This window comes from Camelus dromedarius, chromosome 7, assembly GCF_036321535.1.
Source record: "Camelus dromedarius isolate mCamDro1 chromosome 7, mCamDro1.pat, whole genome shotgun sequence".
NCBI classification, from domain to species: Eukaryota; Metazoa; Chordata; class Mammalia; order Artiodactyla; family Camelidae; genus Camelus; species Camelus dromedarius.
The window spans coordinates 68,258,233-68,276,775 of NC_087442.1; the positions used below are offsets into that span (position 1 = coordinate 68,258,233).

Consider the following 18,543-nt stretch of genomic DNA (forward strand, 5'->3'; position numbering starts at 1 on the left):
TCTTAAACTTAGATTCTTGTAAGAATCACCTATGAGGTTTTATTTATTTATTTTTATTTATATATTTTAAAAATACACATGCCAGTGCAGCTGGAGATTTGCATTCAGGTTGATGGCATTGAATTTAGGCATCCGTAAATTCAAAAAAGTTCTGTAGATTATTAATGCCTGCTCTGCATCCCTGGGAGCCCTCCGTTTGTTGTCATTTTTCTCTACTCATTGTCGCAATCTCCTTTCAAGTCATTGGAAGTATCAAGACTGGGCCTTCTTCTTAGCCATATCTTGGCCATATATTAATATTTTCTTAATCCAGATTGTAATTGGTTTGAAGTGAAGAGTCAGTTTTTATTCATTTTTGTGTTATTTGATCCTAGCTGTTTTTCTAAGTGCCTTAAATGTAATTAAATGTACTTTTTGTTTTCATAAATTTGCTGAGATCCTAATGCTACATTTGTAGGAAGATTTGTTTCCACATTTTTTCTTTTTTACAAAAACATGATATATTTAAATAAAAAAATTAGAAGTATGAATTTATACTTTTCTCAGGGATTCAACACTAAGTGTTTGCGATTCATCAATAATTTTAAAAAGGGACTGGAGAGGGAAAAAAAACCCCAAAATCTTGAGTGGAATTGTTAATGGACCTTGCTAACTTAAGATTAATTAGAAAAGAAAATTTTAAAAATCTTACATGATTTTCTAAAATTGAATTTTTATATACTTTAGGACCATATCAAAGTGAGATTATCAGAAGCATGAAAATCCATTGGAGTTCTAAGTTACAGGGAAAGGACAGGGGAATAATACAGAACAAAAGGGAGAAAGTTCATGAATATATTTCGCCCCTCTCTTTTCCTCTTAAGGCTTCCCATTTAAACAGAGAAGAGGCTGGTTGGGAGACCCAGGTTTGACCCAGAGAGGCTGAGATGATAACAACTGAACTACTCATCACTTGGAATCAACTATTAACTGTTGTCTGTTGAAGGAGTCTATTGTGAAGTCTGGTTTACTGGGATGTTGACCAAGTGTTGTACATTTGCAGGGGAATGGTTTTCAATCCAGCCTGGGGTACCTGGCAATCAAGGCCCTGGGCAAAACGCTAAAGAAAGCAACGTTAATTTTTTTTTTAACATCCTACGTATTAGACTTACTTATTTTCGGGGAAACTTTTTGTCTTCTCTTATTTCCTGCTTCTACTTCCTAAGCACTGCTATGGACACTTTCTTCCAGGCATCTTGTATTTCCTACTTAATTGAAGTTCTTCATTCTTCAGTAACCTCTCTTTATCTTCCTTGCTTTAATCAAAAGGATTATTTCTGAACTAGTATTACCCAATTATAGATCTGCTACCTGGTTAACTCCCAGTTATGTAAAATTAAGACTTAAAATGCCTAATACTTTTTAAGCAAGGCGTTAGTAACCCAAACTGAGTTGTCATTTTTGCAATGCAAAGGAGTTTATTGTATTGCTATTATTTTTTCACTTAATATGTATTATGGACATCTTTCTATGTTAGTACATTTAGAACTGCTTTATTTTTTAAAAACTACGTTATTCTTACATTTGTATGGTTGTAATTGTATGCTCAATTTTCCATCATTCTCTAGTGTGTGATAATTATTATCATCCCAATCATTTTAATAATAAATAACACTTATTAAACCCTTATTATGTATCAGGCATTACCAGTAGTAAGTGCTTGGCACATATTAATTCACTTGGTTATCATATCAGCTATCCTACTAGGTAGATGATGTTGGTAGCCTTATGTTAGGTATGAGAAAATTGAGGCGTAGAGAAGATAAATAATTTGACTAAGGTCACCCTTCCAGTAATGGCAGAGATAAGACTATAAACGTGGAAAGAGTGTCTTCAAAGCCAGCATTGGAGTTGACCCAGTCATTATTGATTGTTTCAGTTTTTTTTCACTTTGACAGTTATACAAATAACATCATAATATATCAAAATTTCAGATATGTTTATAGTTTTTCCTAAGCTATTCATAATAGACATTGTGGTTAAAAAGCAGTGACTCCAATCATAAAAAAAGGAAAATACAAACTCAGGATCTCCAGGTTTGAAAGGACTTTCTGTGCCATTTAGTTGAATTGTAACAATTGTGAATCTCAGCCAGTCGTGTTCTCACCTGAGCTCTGGAGTTCCTAAACAACTTGTTCAGACCCTTTGCATGCTAATACATGTTTCTTCTTTGTGTTATGTTTATGTGTGTATGTGTCTCATTTTCCACATTCCATTCATTTTTTAAAAAATTCCACTGCTAATTGTTTTATATACAAAAGACACCAGTGCTATGGTGGCTGAATTATTTCAGTGTTTTAACATATAGTTTCTTTTCTTCCAAACAGGAGCGAAATTTATTGGAACTTTTCCCATTCCAGACACCTATAATCCAGATGATGATAAAATATATTTCTTCTTTCGTGAATCATCTCAAGAAAGCAGTACTTCTGATAAGACCATCCTTTCTCGAGTTGGAAGAGTTTGTAAGGCAAGATACATTTATTTTACTCAAGGCATATATATATATATATATATGTATGAATAACTAACCATGTAGTGTTGAAGTCAATGTTCATTATTTTTAAGTGGTAGAATAAATTCATATTATCTTGCTTACATAGTTTTTGAGATCCAAAAGTAAAAAGAAGGATTAAGAATTTTCCAATATTGCAAATTGTTTTTTCTGCTCCTGAACTGTTCCCCGCGTTTGAGGTAGATCTCTTTGGCAGTTTGCTCATTTTTATCAGTGGACTCTCCCTCTGCCAGTTTTACTGTTCCCAGTAAGATCACTGCATTGTCCTGATCCATGGAAGTTAAAATGTTTAGATCATCTTATTTTGAAATTGAAAGTAAGTTAATATCCTCACTTAAACACTAACAATCATATTCCATATTTTTATCATAACACATCACATGTAAAATTATGTATCTTCACATGGATCAAATAAATTGGAAATATGGTCATAGGCTTGCTATAAAAATATCTTCTAGAGCATTCGTCTAGATTAGGTTCTGAGAGAATAATGGGATAAGGAGGAAAAAAGCAAATAAACCAAAATGCAAAACATTTATTTTAAAGAACACTGCAATTTGTTTTTTAATATTGACATTTTGTGGAAATTAGAGGAAAATAAACATATGAAATACTTCCATTTTGTGCCATCAAAATTCTCATTTGAATGAATACAAGCTTTATAGAGTAAAAATGCTACTGGACTCATATTTTTCTGTATATTCTTTTTTGAGTTGGGCTTATCTTCACTGAAATCACTTTTCTTAAATAACCAGACACCTTCAGCATACACTCAGTTATTAAGAAGAAGAGCTGTTAAGTTAATAAATACTCTCAGCGGGAAGCTTTCTTTGTGGTCTTGTACAAACTTTTCATTTTCTTCCATCTGAACCTATCACTTTTTTGTCTCAATCTGTGCCCCTAGGCTTTTGAACACTTCCAGGGAGAGAAATACAAACCATCTTTGCACTTTAAAGTCCTAATGAAAACATGGCTTTTGAATGAGATCAAACTTGTGAGGGCAGATCATTCTTTACCTAGTGTCTTAGTCAGTAATGCCATCTTCCCGCTGATCCCCCCCACCCCCCGCCCCGGGGACAGCTTCTCTGAAAAGCATCCTCATTCTTTCAGAGTCTAAGAATCCACAGTCATTTCTCTTGAAGCCTCTTGCCTAGAGATGAATGGCCTTGCTTAGAGGAGTCATAGTGTGTTAGTGTACTGAAGCATGCCTTATAGCAACAGCTCCCCGGCCCTGGAAAGCTGTGCTGTGGATTGACATCATTTGTATAAATGAACCACGTTAAATGTGTCATAAGGGATTTACAGTCAATTAAGTGTGTTTTAAGAGTCATCTTGTGATGAGCACATTTAACAAACATGGGTTTTGTGAACCAGTTCAATACTTATTTCTTGATTGGTCTAATCCATTTGATAGAAATTCATTTATCACAAAGTAATATTTTTACCCTTGCTTTAAATACACTGAAAGTTAATTTTAGAGGTGGAGAAATGTATCAATGAAAAATTTAGTTGCCCCACTTTAAAATTTCTCTATTAAAAGCATAATCTGGACTTTAAGTAATCAGTCATGGGATATCTTGTTTAAACTGTGAACAAACTCCTATAGGACTGGAAAAAACAGAGAATTGCAGGACGTGCGTCTTTTCACCACAAAAAAAAACCTCTGAGGCCACACAGCAAGATTTTGTCATGCTATTGTGTTTGGATAAAAAGCTAACAAATTGTGAGATCAAAAGGACTTGTGATGGATGGTTTTCCTTAAAAAAAAGATGTGATAGAGGTTCTTCTTACCTTAGCGTGTCTTTTTACTTAACCACTGTCTTCGGTTAACACCCTCTTCAGAATCTCCCACTACACATATGATCCATTGGTCAAATGTTTACAGTATTTGTTTCTAAATGCATCTTTGTAATTTCTTAATTGCAGCATGCCTTGCCCACATCTCTAACTTTACTTAATAATTTAGGATTGAAGCGTGGTTAAAACTGAACACTCCTACGTGGAGGTTTCACTGACAAGACCAGAAATGACTTTAAATCTTTTATAAAATATGCCCTGCAAAACAGTAACAAGTTGAATTTTTAAAAAAAGAGCTATTCAGCATCATCATTGTTGCTATTATACATTATTTTAACATAAAAATATTCTTCTGGCATTTTGGGGAACACACTTATCCCTCCCTGCTGTTTCATTTTTTTTACCCCCATGGGGTTATTGTAATATCATTTTTCTATTTTCAACAAATACTAACAGAACATACATCTATGCTATGAAGCAAAAAGAGTTCAGTAGATATAAGGAAAGAGCTAAGAAGGAAGAGCACATGTTAGAGAGAATTCATGGAGTAACGGCGTACACTCCACTGAGTTCACAGAGCCTCTCAGTAACAGGAGGGTCCTTTCTGCTGTTTGTTCCACCAGGATATTTCCACAGAACCTACTCATTGGAAATATTCTGGTTTTGTTGTTCTTGCTATTATTGTTATTTATTTTTTTCATTTTTAACTGATAAACTTCAGCACAATGAAAACCTGTTGACAATTTAAGAGTTCCCTACCTCTTCGGCTACTAAAACTAAAGTTGTTTTATTGACCTGTCAATGATATTAGACTAATATATAGTGATTGGCAAGGAAGAGGTTTTGGCAATAGGCAAAAATTACACAAAAATGTACAAAGAATTGTTTACAGGATAAGGGTGACTCTTTTCAATTTTGTAACCCATTTCTTCATTATCGTATCATTTCATTATTTTAACAACAACATGAAGTATAAGTTCTGTGCAAAGTGCAGTCCAGTAGACACTGGGTGAGAAGTAATCCACTGTCCCTTTTCTTAAAACCTCACAATACAGTGAGGGTGATAGAGATAGAAACAAGTAATCCCAGTATAATATGGTAGAGGTCGGACTGAGAACTCGACACATTCAATGATGCTCAAAAACTGAGTCCTCCAGGAGGAGGAGGAGGACTACACCAAGGACAGGAAAGGAGCACAGGCAGTGCAGGCAGCATTGTGGCAGAGTGTATTTTGTTAACGAAACAGAAACGTGGTTGTAAATGGAACTTGAGGGGTGATGGGGAGAATGTTATTTCAGACTGGAGTGGTAAGTTGGAAGATAGACAGTATTATTTTCATGTTAGGGAGTTTCAGCTCTATCCTGTAGACAATGACAAGTTACGAATGTTTTTAGGAAGAGAAGTGCTTTGATAGGTAGATGTATTTAGCAATTACTTGAGGAATGCATCTGGACTGAGAAGTATTCATGACTGGGAGACCTGTAAGGTAGTTTCTTAAAGAAAGCAGGAATGAAGAGTTATAGGTAAGTTCAAGAGATATTTCTAAGATGGAGTTTACATGTAGATTTCTAAAAGGTTCTTAATTTATTACCATTTTGTTCTTCATTGCTTAGTGTAGACAAGTGATGTCCAACAGAACTTTCTACGATGATGGGGACATTCTATCTCTGCACCCTCCAGTATAGTAGTCATGTGGCTGTTAGTGTGGATGTATGACTAGTATGATTAGGAACAGAATTTTTAATGTTATTTAATGCTAATTAATTGTAATTTAAGTAACCTCATATGGCTAGTGGCTACAGTATAATTAGAGACCACCAAAACATTCATTTACTTAACACATTTATCAGTAACCAACCCTGTGCATGACACTGCTAAACAGTAAGTCTTATAGAAGTTAAAAAAAAGTCATACCTGTACTCAGGGGACTTATGACCTAGTGGATGATACATGCATTAAACATAAAGCACACAGGTTAATACATAAATGGAAAGTGTGAGAAGTGCTGTAATGGAAAGATCACAGGGTGCCATTAGGAAAAATAAGTGGGCTTTAGACAGTATATGGAAGGTCTCTCTGAGATGGTGACTTTTGAACCAGATGATTAAAATGATTAGGAAATTCTAGGGCAAAGGTGACAAGGATGGGGAAGAATATTCTAGGTAGAAGGAAAAGCATATGTGAAATCTCAGCGGTGAAGGAAAGTATCTAAGGAATTAAAGGAAGTTTACTGGGACTGGAGCATAACAAATAGGTGGAAACGCAGGATAGTGACTGTTTCCTTTTAAAGCATGCATGAAATGTCAGCCGTCGTCAGGAGTCCTATCTTCCCTGTTCATAGTCAGGACTAAGTGATATTGCAGATACTGACTCCACGATGTAGAGGAACGGCTGCAACAAGTTCCTGTCCTATGAGATCCTCCCTGCATTTTAATCTCCCTTATCCTATGCCAGAGACCTCGAGACTAGCTCTGTAGACAAAAGACTCCTATGTTCTTAGTAATTGTGGTTTCCAGAAGATAAGGCAGAGATGAGGAAAATGTACAAAGGGAGACATTCTGATATTTCAGATAAGAAACACCAAAAAAAGTTGATGGGCATAGTTGTATATTTGGACATGTTGAATTTCATATGGTTCTGGGATATGCTGCCATAATAACCAGTTGAAAGTATAAACCTGAGACTCAGTATTGTCTGGACTAAGGATTGTGGAAATCACTGGTGTATCGGTGGTTCTTAAAATTATGGAAATGCCTGAAATTGCCCAGAAGATTTGTAGTACAAGATCAAAGGGCAAGGACAGAATCCTGAGGGACAGTGACATTTAAGAGAAAGAAAAGGAAAGTGTCCATGACGGCAATTGAGAAGAAATAGTTTGATAACAGGTGGAGAACTGGACAAGAGTATTGTCACAAGTCAAGGATAAAAACCGTTTCTAGAGGAAAGCAGGTGCCAGTAATGTCACACACCAAAGGAAGCCAGGTAAGATTATGACTAAAACAATCAGGTATTAGATTTGGCCGTAAGGATATCATCAATATCTTTTGCGCAAATGATATGAATATTCAACTTGAAATCAGACCTAAGCTTACATCTCTGCTCTGCTTCTTTCTGGCTCAGTTTCTTAACCTAGAAAATGAGGACACCCATCTCTTTCATGACTATTTTATGAAGCAAATGAGAGGCTTAAATGAGATCCTATAAATTTGGATGTGACAGACACTGAGGAAAGTGCTGGTAAACAAGGGCTACTTAGATAGATTTCTGTTTTCAGGCAGTTAACCTGACAGATTAACATGTAAATAATGTGAATACATGATCATGTTACCCTAAGTGACACATCAAAAACCACATGTATACACACACACGCACGTCATCTATGCACACTGTGCTCAGGAGTGGAAGAATGGTGGTGTGTGTATATGGTGGAGGCGGTGAGAGGCAGGTTGGTTACCAAAGATTCCTGAGAAGAGATGGTATTTTATTGGTTTTGAAGGTGAAAATTACTATTCTCAGCCGTCATTTTTAGCAATAGTTGTACTTTGAGGATGGATCTTATTTCTAGACATAGTCAGGAGAATTTGGAGATACATCTGGTGAAAATTGTGGGGACAGTTTGAACAAGGCAAGTCTGGAACAAGAATTGTGGACAGGGACACACACTAAACAGTGAAGAAACTGACTTAGAAGATAATGCCATAAGGTGCTATTGATCAGTGGCAGCCTTGGGGGAATAAGTACCTTCATCCAAAGACTCTTTTAAACTCAGTATGTTTCTCATTGTAAATGGCAGAACACACTTACTAATGAGTTATTTTTCAGTAGTATAGCTGCTTTTCAAATTACTTTTTTCAGTTTTCTCTTATTTAAAATAAAGTGCTTAGCCTAGAATGCTTTTTAAAGTCCTTGCCAGGCTCCATAATTCTTTGATTTGAACAGTCAATGTTTTCAAGCACGAGATGGTGCACCTTATGCCCTGGACCGCTCTCACAGGTGGTGAATTACAGAGAGCTTCGAGGTGAGGTAATGAATGCTGCAGGTGAGAGAGCATGAAACAAACCCTCTGAAAAGATTTCTGTCTGTTTACTTTGCAAGTTGGTCCTTTCGGATACTATTATTTATGTGTGATGTTCACTGCCCTGTATGTGTGTGTGTTTGTGTCCCTTCAAAATGCACCCTGTAAGTTAATGTGTGGAAATACCAGTCATTTCAGTGGGGCTTGCTTGCAACTCTCTGCCTCAAGGCTGTTTTGCATTATTTTTGGATTCTATTCATTTTTGGAAGCCTTGTCCATTTGCTGACTTCGGTTAGCCCACTCCGGATTCCAGCTGTAGGTTATGCCAGTTCTCTTTTTTGTTCTGCAGTATTTCCTTTTGTCCACGCCAGGAATTCAGTTTGGACGGACCTCTCACATAACTTGCCTGGGGGTCTAATTAATAGCCCTTTGCTTCGATTCCACTTGCATTGTCCGTGTTGATAAATGGTCTTATTTGGACAATTACTGCCTTTGAAGATTTGTGTTTTTAGGCCAATGACACTCTATGTATTTATTGATTGCCCCCGAATTGTGGGGTTTTTTTGGCTTACTTTCAGCTTGTCTCTTACAACCTACATGAGAGATTTAGAGCCCACGAGGTACAGATGTGCTTTTGCTTCACTTCCTTCTGTTTTCCTGTCAGAAATTCCTAGGCAAGGATTTATACAGTTGGCTGTAATTTTTCTATTTTGTTTTAATTTAAGGAACTCTGATCCTACCTGAAGAAGAAAAAGGCTGCTGACTATGCCTAGATTTGCCTAAATTTAATCTGTTAAATCTTAGACAATCAAGTCTTTAGCACAGTGTATTACCCAAGTCCTGCATTTCTAATAATCTTTACAAGTTTTTGAAGTAGTTAGAAAAACTTGTTCTCCATTTCGATTCTCCAATGGCAAATCAGAAACAGTCATCTCTCAACACTAGAGTTCCTTTTAAGAAAAAAAATAATTTTTTCTTTTGCCTTGAAAGCCTATTCAGAAGTTATCCCTTGGAAACCACTGTGTTCAATACCTGCCATACAAGTTTTTGTTTGTTTTTTCTTCTCTCTTCCCCTTTGAGATGTTTGAGTTTGCCTAGTTTTGTTTCTTCCACTACTCGGGTATTTCAAGGTTACTACTGGGTAAGTAGAAGACTCATTATTCTTTTCCCTTTTTGCTTTTATTTTTAGTGGTCAGATTTTTTTTTTTTTTTTTTTGCATCTTGAAGAAACAGTTAAATGAAACGTAGTTATGACATATGGCTGAAGAAGACATAGGCTGAAAAGGAAAGTACAACCTAGTTCTCTTGTTTGATTCAGTGGGTAAAACTTCACTATGTTCCATGAGTGCATTTAGTTTATTACAATATCCTCATTTCAGCTCTTCCTCTCAGTTTAACAACATATTTTGATACATATGACCTGCCCTTCTAATGAGGCTCCTGGGATCTTATTCTGGCTTTGACTTCTTGTTTCTACCATGTCATAATCATAGTTTCAAGCTTCTCAATAGGCCATCATGCATCTGAATTATCCTTATCATTATTATTTGCTTACCCAGCCCATACACACCATCTGCATTAAGTTTACAAAGTTTCTAAAATCTGTCTCTAGAAACAACTCAGGGAGGCAGCACAGACAGAAGTATATTGAACAATTGCTCTGCAGTGTCTATTGCTGGGATCATATCTCCAGAATTTCCTAGTGCAAATTGGTCTTTAGGTGATTTGAAGGCATATCCTAACACAAGATTACTGAAAACCTGCAAGGTACAGCAGTTATTATAAATGACAAATCAGATAAAAATATGAATGATGTATTGAAATGCAACAGGCATTAACTTAAAGACACAAAAGTATGAAATTGCCCTAATCTTTCTGAATCTGTAAAAAGGGTCAATAGAAAGCCTGAGTGTTTGCCTTAATGTGATAGTTTCCGTTAATGGAAACACAAATGTTTTGTATTATAGTATTTAGATCACACTTCAGAAGAAAGTGGATAGTGTTAGTTCAGGATAAAATCTCTGAGATTAAATGTTATTGATGGGTGGAACAAGGGAGAGGGGTGCACAAACATGCACAGATTATGGTTTAAGTGCTTCAGGGAATTCCATTCTCCTGTTTGCACAAAGATCCTGAAGAGCTCCATTAGGCAAAATAGCTAAATTTTCAACAAAGGAGAATTTATAACCTCTGACTTCACCAGCAAACCGTTTTTTCCGCCCTCTTTTTAAAAAGTGCTTTAGGTGTGCTTATTTATTAGAAAAGACTGGTGTCCTTCCACTTATGGTTACAAATTTCTGAATGCACATCTGAATTTTAATAGGATACACCCTGTTCACAAATGTCTTGGAGATTTCGTTGACTTACAAAATCTTTAGGATTTAAGAGCATAGGTGCTGAATGTCAATTATTACACTTTTCAAGAGCTTCTGTTTCTCAACAGAAAGGTGAAAATGACAATATTTATAAAGTGCTGAGAGATCCTTGGAGAGGACGGTATATAGAGATAAAATCATGTTTAACAGATGAACCCAGCATAGTGACCCAAAGGTCAAAAGATACACTCAATAAAAGTTCATGTGTGACAGCTCGTAGCTACTCTACATGTCTGTGTAAGATTTATAAGGACTTGAGTTTGCTGTGACGGTAGAAGGAAAATGGACTCACCATTAACCTGCCTCCTGACTGATGTTCTCATTAGGAGAAACCAGGAAAAACCAGGAGTTAGAAGATCATAGTATTTCATCACATGCAGCCATCACCAAATCAAATGACTCAGAGATACTGTATTTTAAAGCTGCATAAAGATTGTAAATTGTGTTTTCTTTTGTTTTTCGTTTTTTTCTTTTCTCTTTTCATTAATCACTTGAAAAGTAAGAAATACTACAAACATATAAAAAGCTATAAAGAGTTAGAAAACAGGCAGCCTCTGCACTCACCACCCAGACTGAACGCATGTGGTCAAGCTTGCTTACAGTTAATGTCTTTGCTACTTTCATCTGCATCTTTGTGCAGAGGATGGTAAGGCTTTTGGCAACCTGACCACAAAGAAGCTGTGATAAATAGAGTGGAGACACACAGAAGTGACGGGTGACTAAAAGCTGCTGATTCTGACATCTCAATAATAAATCTATAGTGTTAGTGAAATGGTTGTGTTCTTTAGAACTTCACAAAAATAAGCACGGAGGTGACAATTTAGTACAAAAGTGGTTACTTCCCTTTCAACCCTCTTCTGGGCTTAAAGTTCTCAAGGGGGATTTTGTGGATTTGCAAACAAATCCAGGGAGTGAGAGCTGGTCCGCAAAGTCAGTCAACTGACACTTCCCTGCAGGAGAAATACAGCTCCCTGTGAAGTGAACTTTGCCATCCCAGGTCATGCTTCTGGACGTCTGTAAGAGTTACTATCCAGTCATTAAATGCTTATAATCCATTCCCGAGAGCTATTACCCCAGAAACCATGCTTGTTTCCCCACTGACAGCAGGTGGTTTTCATCTTTGACCTGGATTTTTTTGTTTGTTGTTAATCTTTTTATTCCTTGAGAAGGAAGGAAGGAAGGTTGCTAGACGGGTGGGCAAGAGCATTTAAGCACTCTTTTGTTCAAAGGATTGCAAATTTCCATTTGTCAGGTTAAAGAAAGATATGCAGGTACAGTATAAATCCCTTTCTGTTCAACAGATTTGGAGCTCATAGAATTAGAATTTTTTCATGGTTTGTCTTAAATATGGGTGATAATTGCACATAGAAAGAGAGACAGTGTTTGAAAGTGAGTCATTTCTTGTCAGTTTTACCTAATAGAATGTTTAAAAGAGAATGTGGTTGCTCATTTTTGTGAAGTAGTGATGCATATGATTGTTAAAGGAATGTTAGCAGCAAATATTTGATAAATCTGTTTAGTTAGCAAAATAATTTGAGCATTTGCTCTGTGCTGGGGTAAAGCAGTAAACCAAACCTAGTCCCTGGCATTATATTTATGATAGCTGATGTATCTCTTTATGTATATTGAATTAATGCTATTTTTAGTTATTTATTGCTGACTCTCAAAATACACAAGTATAGGCAATGCAAATTTTATAAATATTAATATAAATCTGTAAGAAGAATGCATTCAAATAGAAAGGCTTTAACTAGAGTTCTGTTTAGTACAACTGGGCTCTGCTAAAATAAAACCATATAAAGGCTAAGTATGTAAATTAAAAAATAGCTAAATCAAGGGTCACGAGAAAGGTGAGGAGATAACTTATATTTTTAAATTCATTTTAAAAATCTCTGAATAATTCCAAATAACACATTTTCTCTCTGGAGTCTTACTGTACATTAACACAGAATCCATTATTACATTAAGAGGAAGCATGAATATTGTTGCCCATTCATATTACCATCTGAATTTATGTTAAGTGATCAGAGGATATTAGCAGTAGAAGTGAAAGTCACACCTAGAAAAATCTACCCCCACATCTGCTGACGTCAGTAATAATTTAATAGCTACCTGAAGTGTTATTTTTATTACTGAGCAACGATACTCAAATGATAGAAGCACCGTATACAAAATATAAATTTAAGAGCAGTTCTAGACATGTTTGCTTCTACAGGGTTATTATATAAAATATGTATTCATTTTCTTTCAATTCTTTGCTGATTACTAAATCTTTTAGAAATTCTTCATTGTGTACCAAATTACACATAGACGCTTTGGCCTGGTATCAAAGCCTTTCTTGATCTTACCCCAACTTACTTTTGGAACATTTTCCTCTATTTCAATTTATCCCAGTCTTCTAAACGAAATTTGCCCTGGTTCTCCATACATGTTCTGAATCGTCTCACCTGGTATTCTTTCTCCCTGGTTTCTAGCACCTAGAATATTTCCTGAACCAATCTCTGCATGTCTGAACCCACCTGTAATTTTAAGACAGTGTTAAAGCTAACTCTTCAGGGAGATCTGTCCCCATTTTCCCAACGAAGAAATTTCACGGAAGACTCAAATTCTTTGGCACTTATCTGTTCCTTTATCTATACTTTTCTAAAGATTTTTGCCAGTTTTACCTTATATTTTTAATTGTTCACTAATCATTAAACATGTTTTTAAGAATACCTGACAAGCAGGATGTTAGTGTAAGCATATCTGGAGTAGATACTCGGGAAAAGAATTAAGAGAATGCATTTTCTGGTAAGAAGTGAAAACTATTGGAAAACCAACAAGATGTTATTTTGCTTTTTATTATCACCATGTGTTAGCAATTCTAAACAGTACCAGTGACAGAATACTACTGCCAGAAAAGTCTTTTGTTTGTCCAAGTTCTAAACGATTGCCATGGTTATCATTGTGTTTCCATTATGTGTATTTATATGTAAACGTGTATGTATAGTCAGTCCCCAAGACACATGAACTCAGCTACATACATGTTTCAAGAGTAAGTTCACAGTGACTTGGAGTCATTTAAAATTTCCGACAGTGAGACATAGTGCAAAGTGTGAGGTCTGATTCTTTGTTAAGTGCATATTTTAAGTTCATACTAATTATTGAACTTGAATGTTTTTCAATTTTAAAATCATTCTCCTTTTAAAATTATTTGTTATAAACCTAAAGAACAACTCAAGGAAAGAATAGTTACTACTCATTTATACAGAGCTACTACTGAACATACTTCCGTTGTTTAGCAGAGAGGGATGTAAAGCCTGATTCATTCTGGATGTGCGGTGCACCCCTGGTGTTAGGTGCTTAGGCTGTAAAGACAGCTGCGGTCTCTGGCCTCAGGGACCTGGCCTGCCCTCTTAGCCCTCCCACAGATCTGAGAGCCTTCTGCTCTGTCAGCATCATTACATCATCTGAGAATTTGGATTTCCATTTTACCCACATTAATACTCAAAGGGAGCTCTCTCCCTTCCTTTCCCCCACCCCCCCTCCCCCTGCCACTTCTTTCTTCAAGAATAGCAACTATTTATATATGACTTGGAATTTTCTTGTTTGGAGTGGTCATTTAGCTGCTTTTCTCTGATTTAATTTTCAGAGATAAAAGAATCATGGGGAATATAGTCCCTACATAGACCTGAAATTTGACAGTGAACTATGTGTGAACTTTATAGAACATAGACTGCATGAAAGACAAAACTTTCTTACAGAATTTATATTTAAATGGAAATATATTAATGGACATAATGGCTTCATAAGTAATTTTTCAAAGTCAAAAGTACTTAATGTATTTATACCATGAAACAGTCTTATTATTTATTATAAGCATAGCAGATCTAGTTGAGTCAAACAAAAAAATCATATTCATTTAGTGTTCACAGAGATATGTTAAATTACAAATAGGAAGATATCTTTTTATGGTGAATTATTAGCCTAACCCTGTTTGTTCTAATTGATTTAAATGCTTATGTTTTGCTAAATGTTTAAACATTTTTTTCATTTTTTATTGAGGTATAATTGGCATACAACATTATATTAGCTTCAGGTGTACAAACATAATTATTTTACATTTTTATATATTGCAGAAGAATCACCACAGGTCTAGCTAACATCCATCACCACAGTATTATTAAGTGTGATCACCATGCTCTGCATCACATTCCCATGACTTTATTTTTTAACTGAAAGTTTGTACCTTTTGACTCCCTTCACCTATTTCACATCCCACTAAAGAACATTTTTAATGAAATACTTCAGAATAAAATAGTGTGAAAAGACATCACTTAGTATTTAAAACAAGATTGCTTTTATGTGTATGTTCATGTTGCCTTGGTTTTTAATTAGTCGGGTTCTAAATTTGGAAAGGACTATTTTTAGCTCTATACCAAGGCATATTTCTAAAGGATGCAAATATTGATCTAAATCATAGGCAAAAATATGTAAGTTATTGCTAACATTTTTTCAATGTAAGTTGCCTGGCCTTTGCTGAGCACTTTTTTCCACTTAATCATCAAAATAACCGTATTTCAAGGCATTACTCATATTTTATGAATGGCAAAACAGAGACTTGGAGAATTAAACGGCCTTTTGTAGGTCATGGAGCAAAAATTGGCAGAGAAGGGAGTAGATTCCAAGGCTGCCTTATTTACTGCTGGCTTACACACATCTGCTCATTCAGCAAAGCTATGGTGTTTACATTGCACACAAAACTGTGAGAAAAGCATTTAATGTTGAGGGACAAAAATGCCTTTTCCCTTCTTTGAGAGTTCAAGGACTTAAATGTGTAAGCTCTCTGTCTTTGTAAACTAGGACATTAATAAGACACTGCCTATGATAACCACCAGTTTTAGTTGGTGATAGAATCATGTTGGTAAATCTGTATCTTTTTTTCTTTTCCCCTCAGAATGATATAGGAGGACAACGCAGCCTGATAAACAAATGGACCACTTTTCTCAAGGCCAGATTGATTTGCTCAATTCCTGGAAGTGATGGGGCAGACACTCATTTTGATGAGCTTCGTAAGTCATATTTCTTTCTTCTTAAAAAAAATGTCTTACTGCCTAATTGAGTAATTCAGCATTTATTTTAGCCCCAAATGCCTGATTATAAAGCCCAGGACAGTTTGCAGGAGTGGTGCTCACTAAGTTCGTACACGCAAAGAGCAAGGAGGTGCTTTATGTCTGGGTGCACGTTGTAATGAAACAGTGCCTCTCTTTGTAAGCGTCCTCAAAGTTAAGAGGGAAACAAAACTGCAGTAGGAGACAGAAAGGTACTAGCTGTGGGACTACAAAGTCCATCCACCCTCCACGCACTTATTTAAGAAGCCACTGGCTATCGGTAGCAAGAACTTGGGTTCCTTATTCTGTGGATGCCCTCTGCTGGAGAGCCCTGGCGAGCCGGTGAACTCTGTCCCTACGGCTTGTTAGTAAAAAGGGCGCTCAGAGAATCATTAGGGTCTTCTCTTCCATTTACCCTCTTTACTTCTCGCAAAGTTAATTCTAGAAGGAATTTTTCTGTTGTATATTAGGTTAGTATCATTAGCTTTTACCTTTTGAACTTTTTTTTTTGGTTCTGTCATGCAGTGTAAAAATGATTATATCATTAAATTAACATTGTCAGGTTTACAGTATTGAAAGTATATATTCAATAGTCATGGATGGTCTCTCATGTTGTATATAAGCATGTTCACCTCTTAAATCGTATTTTAAGGAATATTATTCACACATACATTAGTATCAGTGCTGCACAAGTGACTACACAGGGAATACTGCTCAAGGAATTAACTAGTCTAGCTATTTTCATATTGTTCCCAAATAGGCAATTAAATTACTGACAAGTTGACATAATTATAAGACAACATTTTTTTACACTGAAGGGTAAAAATAACTTATGTTTTTAGTTTCTACTGTATGAAATCACATACTCCTAATTGGAAACAGTCATGGAGATTATCAAGTAAACCAATCCATTTACAGGTGATTGAAGTAAACACCTTAAAGGTTAAGTGTTCAACTCTGTGTCACATAGCTAGTGAGAACCAGTCTTTCACCCTTAACTTCTTATGTCGTGGTATAATGACTTCCACTGTTACCCTAATTTTATATAGTGTTTAGAGTCCCAGGAATATTGCATTATTAAAGAAAATGCATACATGGAATATTGAAAAATACTAACATAGTGAATCACTATTTTTTCCCCCATTAATAGAGGACATTTACTTACTCCCCACAAGAGATGAAAGAAATCCTGTGGTCTATGGAGTCTTTACCACAACCAGGTAAGTTAAAAAATATGCTTGCAGTCCTTTTAGAGAATTGTTGTATGTATGTAAGAAAAGAGTTGTATGTTCTTTTTGTCTCTTCCTTTTGTGTGAAAAAAACACACTTTTTTTCATGTTACTTTTTCGTTTAGTGTTTCCTAGAAACCTTTTAATATTAACACATAAAGTGTCTCTCTTTTTTTACTCCCCGTATCAGTCACCATCACCAGGGTTTGTTGAACCCATCCCCTGCACATAAGACGTTCCGATTGTTTCCTGCCCTTTGCTAGCACACATAGTGCTTCAGTGGCTAACCTGGTATAAACGATGTTCCCTGTATGAGCAGGTGTATCTGTAAGCTAAATCCTTAGACGGAAATTACTAATTGCAGAGGCATGTGCATATACTAGCCATAATATGCACGTGGAGCTGCGTGACACAGAGGTAGCACTAAAGACACCCATCTCACTCATCGTCTGGGCTGTGATCATGAGATGACACTCGGCTTTCAAAGTGTCAGCCGGTGCGCTCTTACTTGCACTCCCGCATTACTCTACAAAGACGGGGTGTGGCTGTTCCAGTCCCCAGAACATCACTGCTCCACTAACTTAGGCAGAGGAAGTTTGTGTGACATGTACTTGCCCAAAGAAAAGTGGCCAACTATTAGTAATAATGGGGCTAGAACTAAAGGTGTTTTCCTAATTTCTCCCCCTGTGTTCTTGTCTTCTTTCTTCCTAATACTGTCCTGTCCTTGTCACTGAGGCTCCATGACTCCCTTAAAAGTTGTCTGAGCATCTATGATGCTTTCCCGAAGAATATATGGATCTCAGTTAATCTTATTTAATATTAATTTTGTTTAATTTAGTAACTTACATTTGACTGTGTTCCAGATGCACCTTGATTCTTGTTACCTCTTATTGCCTCAGTTACATCCTTTGAAGTGCTTTTCACATTTTCCACCTTTATCAGTGTGTATTGATACCAGTATTGGAGGATTGGCAGTATTGGCATTAGTATTAGAGAAGTCCTGTTGCTTCCCTTTGAATAAATTCTTAAAATATTTTGTAGGCAAATTATAATTTATTTTCTGAGACATTACTATCATTTCATTCACAATATTTTATGTATTAACTGAAATGTATGTACTGTTGGTTTGGAATATATCAAAAAACAAAATGCTATTTGTTCCTTATAAGATATAGAATGTGAACATTTAAATATGAGAATAAAGACGATGCCCTAAGGAGCTGCTGTGCTGAACTCTGTGTTTGTACCAAGTGATACCTGAACTGAAAGGGCACAGGAAGAGTAAGTGCCTGTAGTCGCTCACGTTACTCGTCTCCACCCTACTTCTCTCGGCATCTTTCCAGCACAGGATTTTCTTTGAAGTCACTGGGTGTTTCACACGCGAGGCACAGATGGGTGCCAGGGAAATGTAGCCCCAAGATAGTTCTCTTTTTCTCCTACCGAGTCTGGCCACCCAGCGTGTGACGTTACAAGTCAGCTCTTT

The 18,543-nt window shown here is 36.1% G+C and overlaps 1 protein-coding gene across 3 annotated transcripts in view; it reads left to right on the forward strand.

Annotated features, from left to right (window-relative positions):
* Positions 1–18,543, forward strand: part of SEMA3D (semaphorin 3D) — a 177,030-nt gene that overhangs the window by 122,544 nt on the left and 35,943 nt on the right. For all 3 annotated transcript variants that reach the window (XM_010977991.3, XM_064487618.1, XM_010977992.3), the window contains 3 exons: positions 2,367–2,509; positions 15,678–15,792; positions 16,982–17,051. In XM_010977991.3, coding sequence (XP_010976293.1) covers positions 2,367–2,509; positions 15,678–15,792; positions 16,982–17,051 — 328 coding nt within the window. The remainder of the gene's footprint in view (positions 1–2,366; positions 2,510–15,677; positions 15,793–16,981; positions 17,052–18,543) is intronic.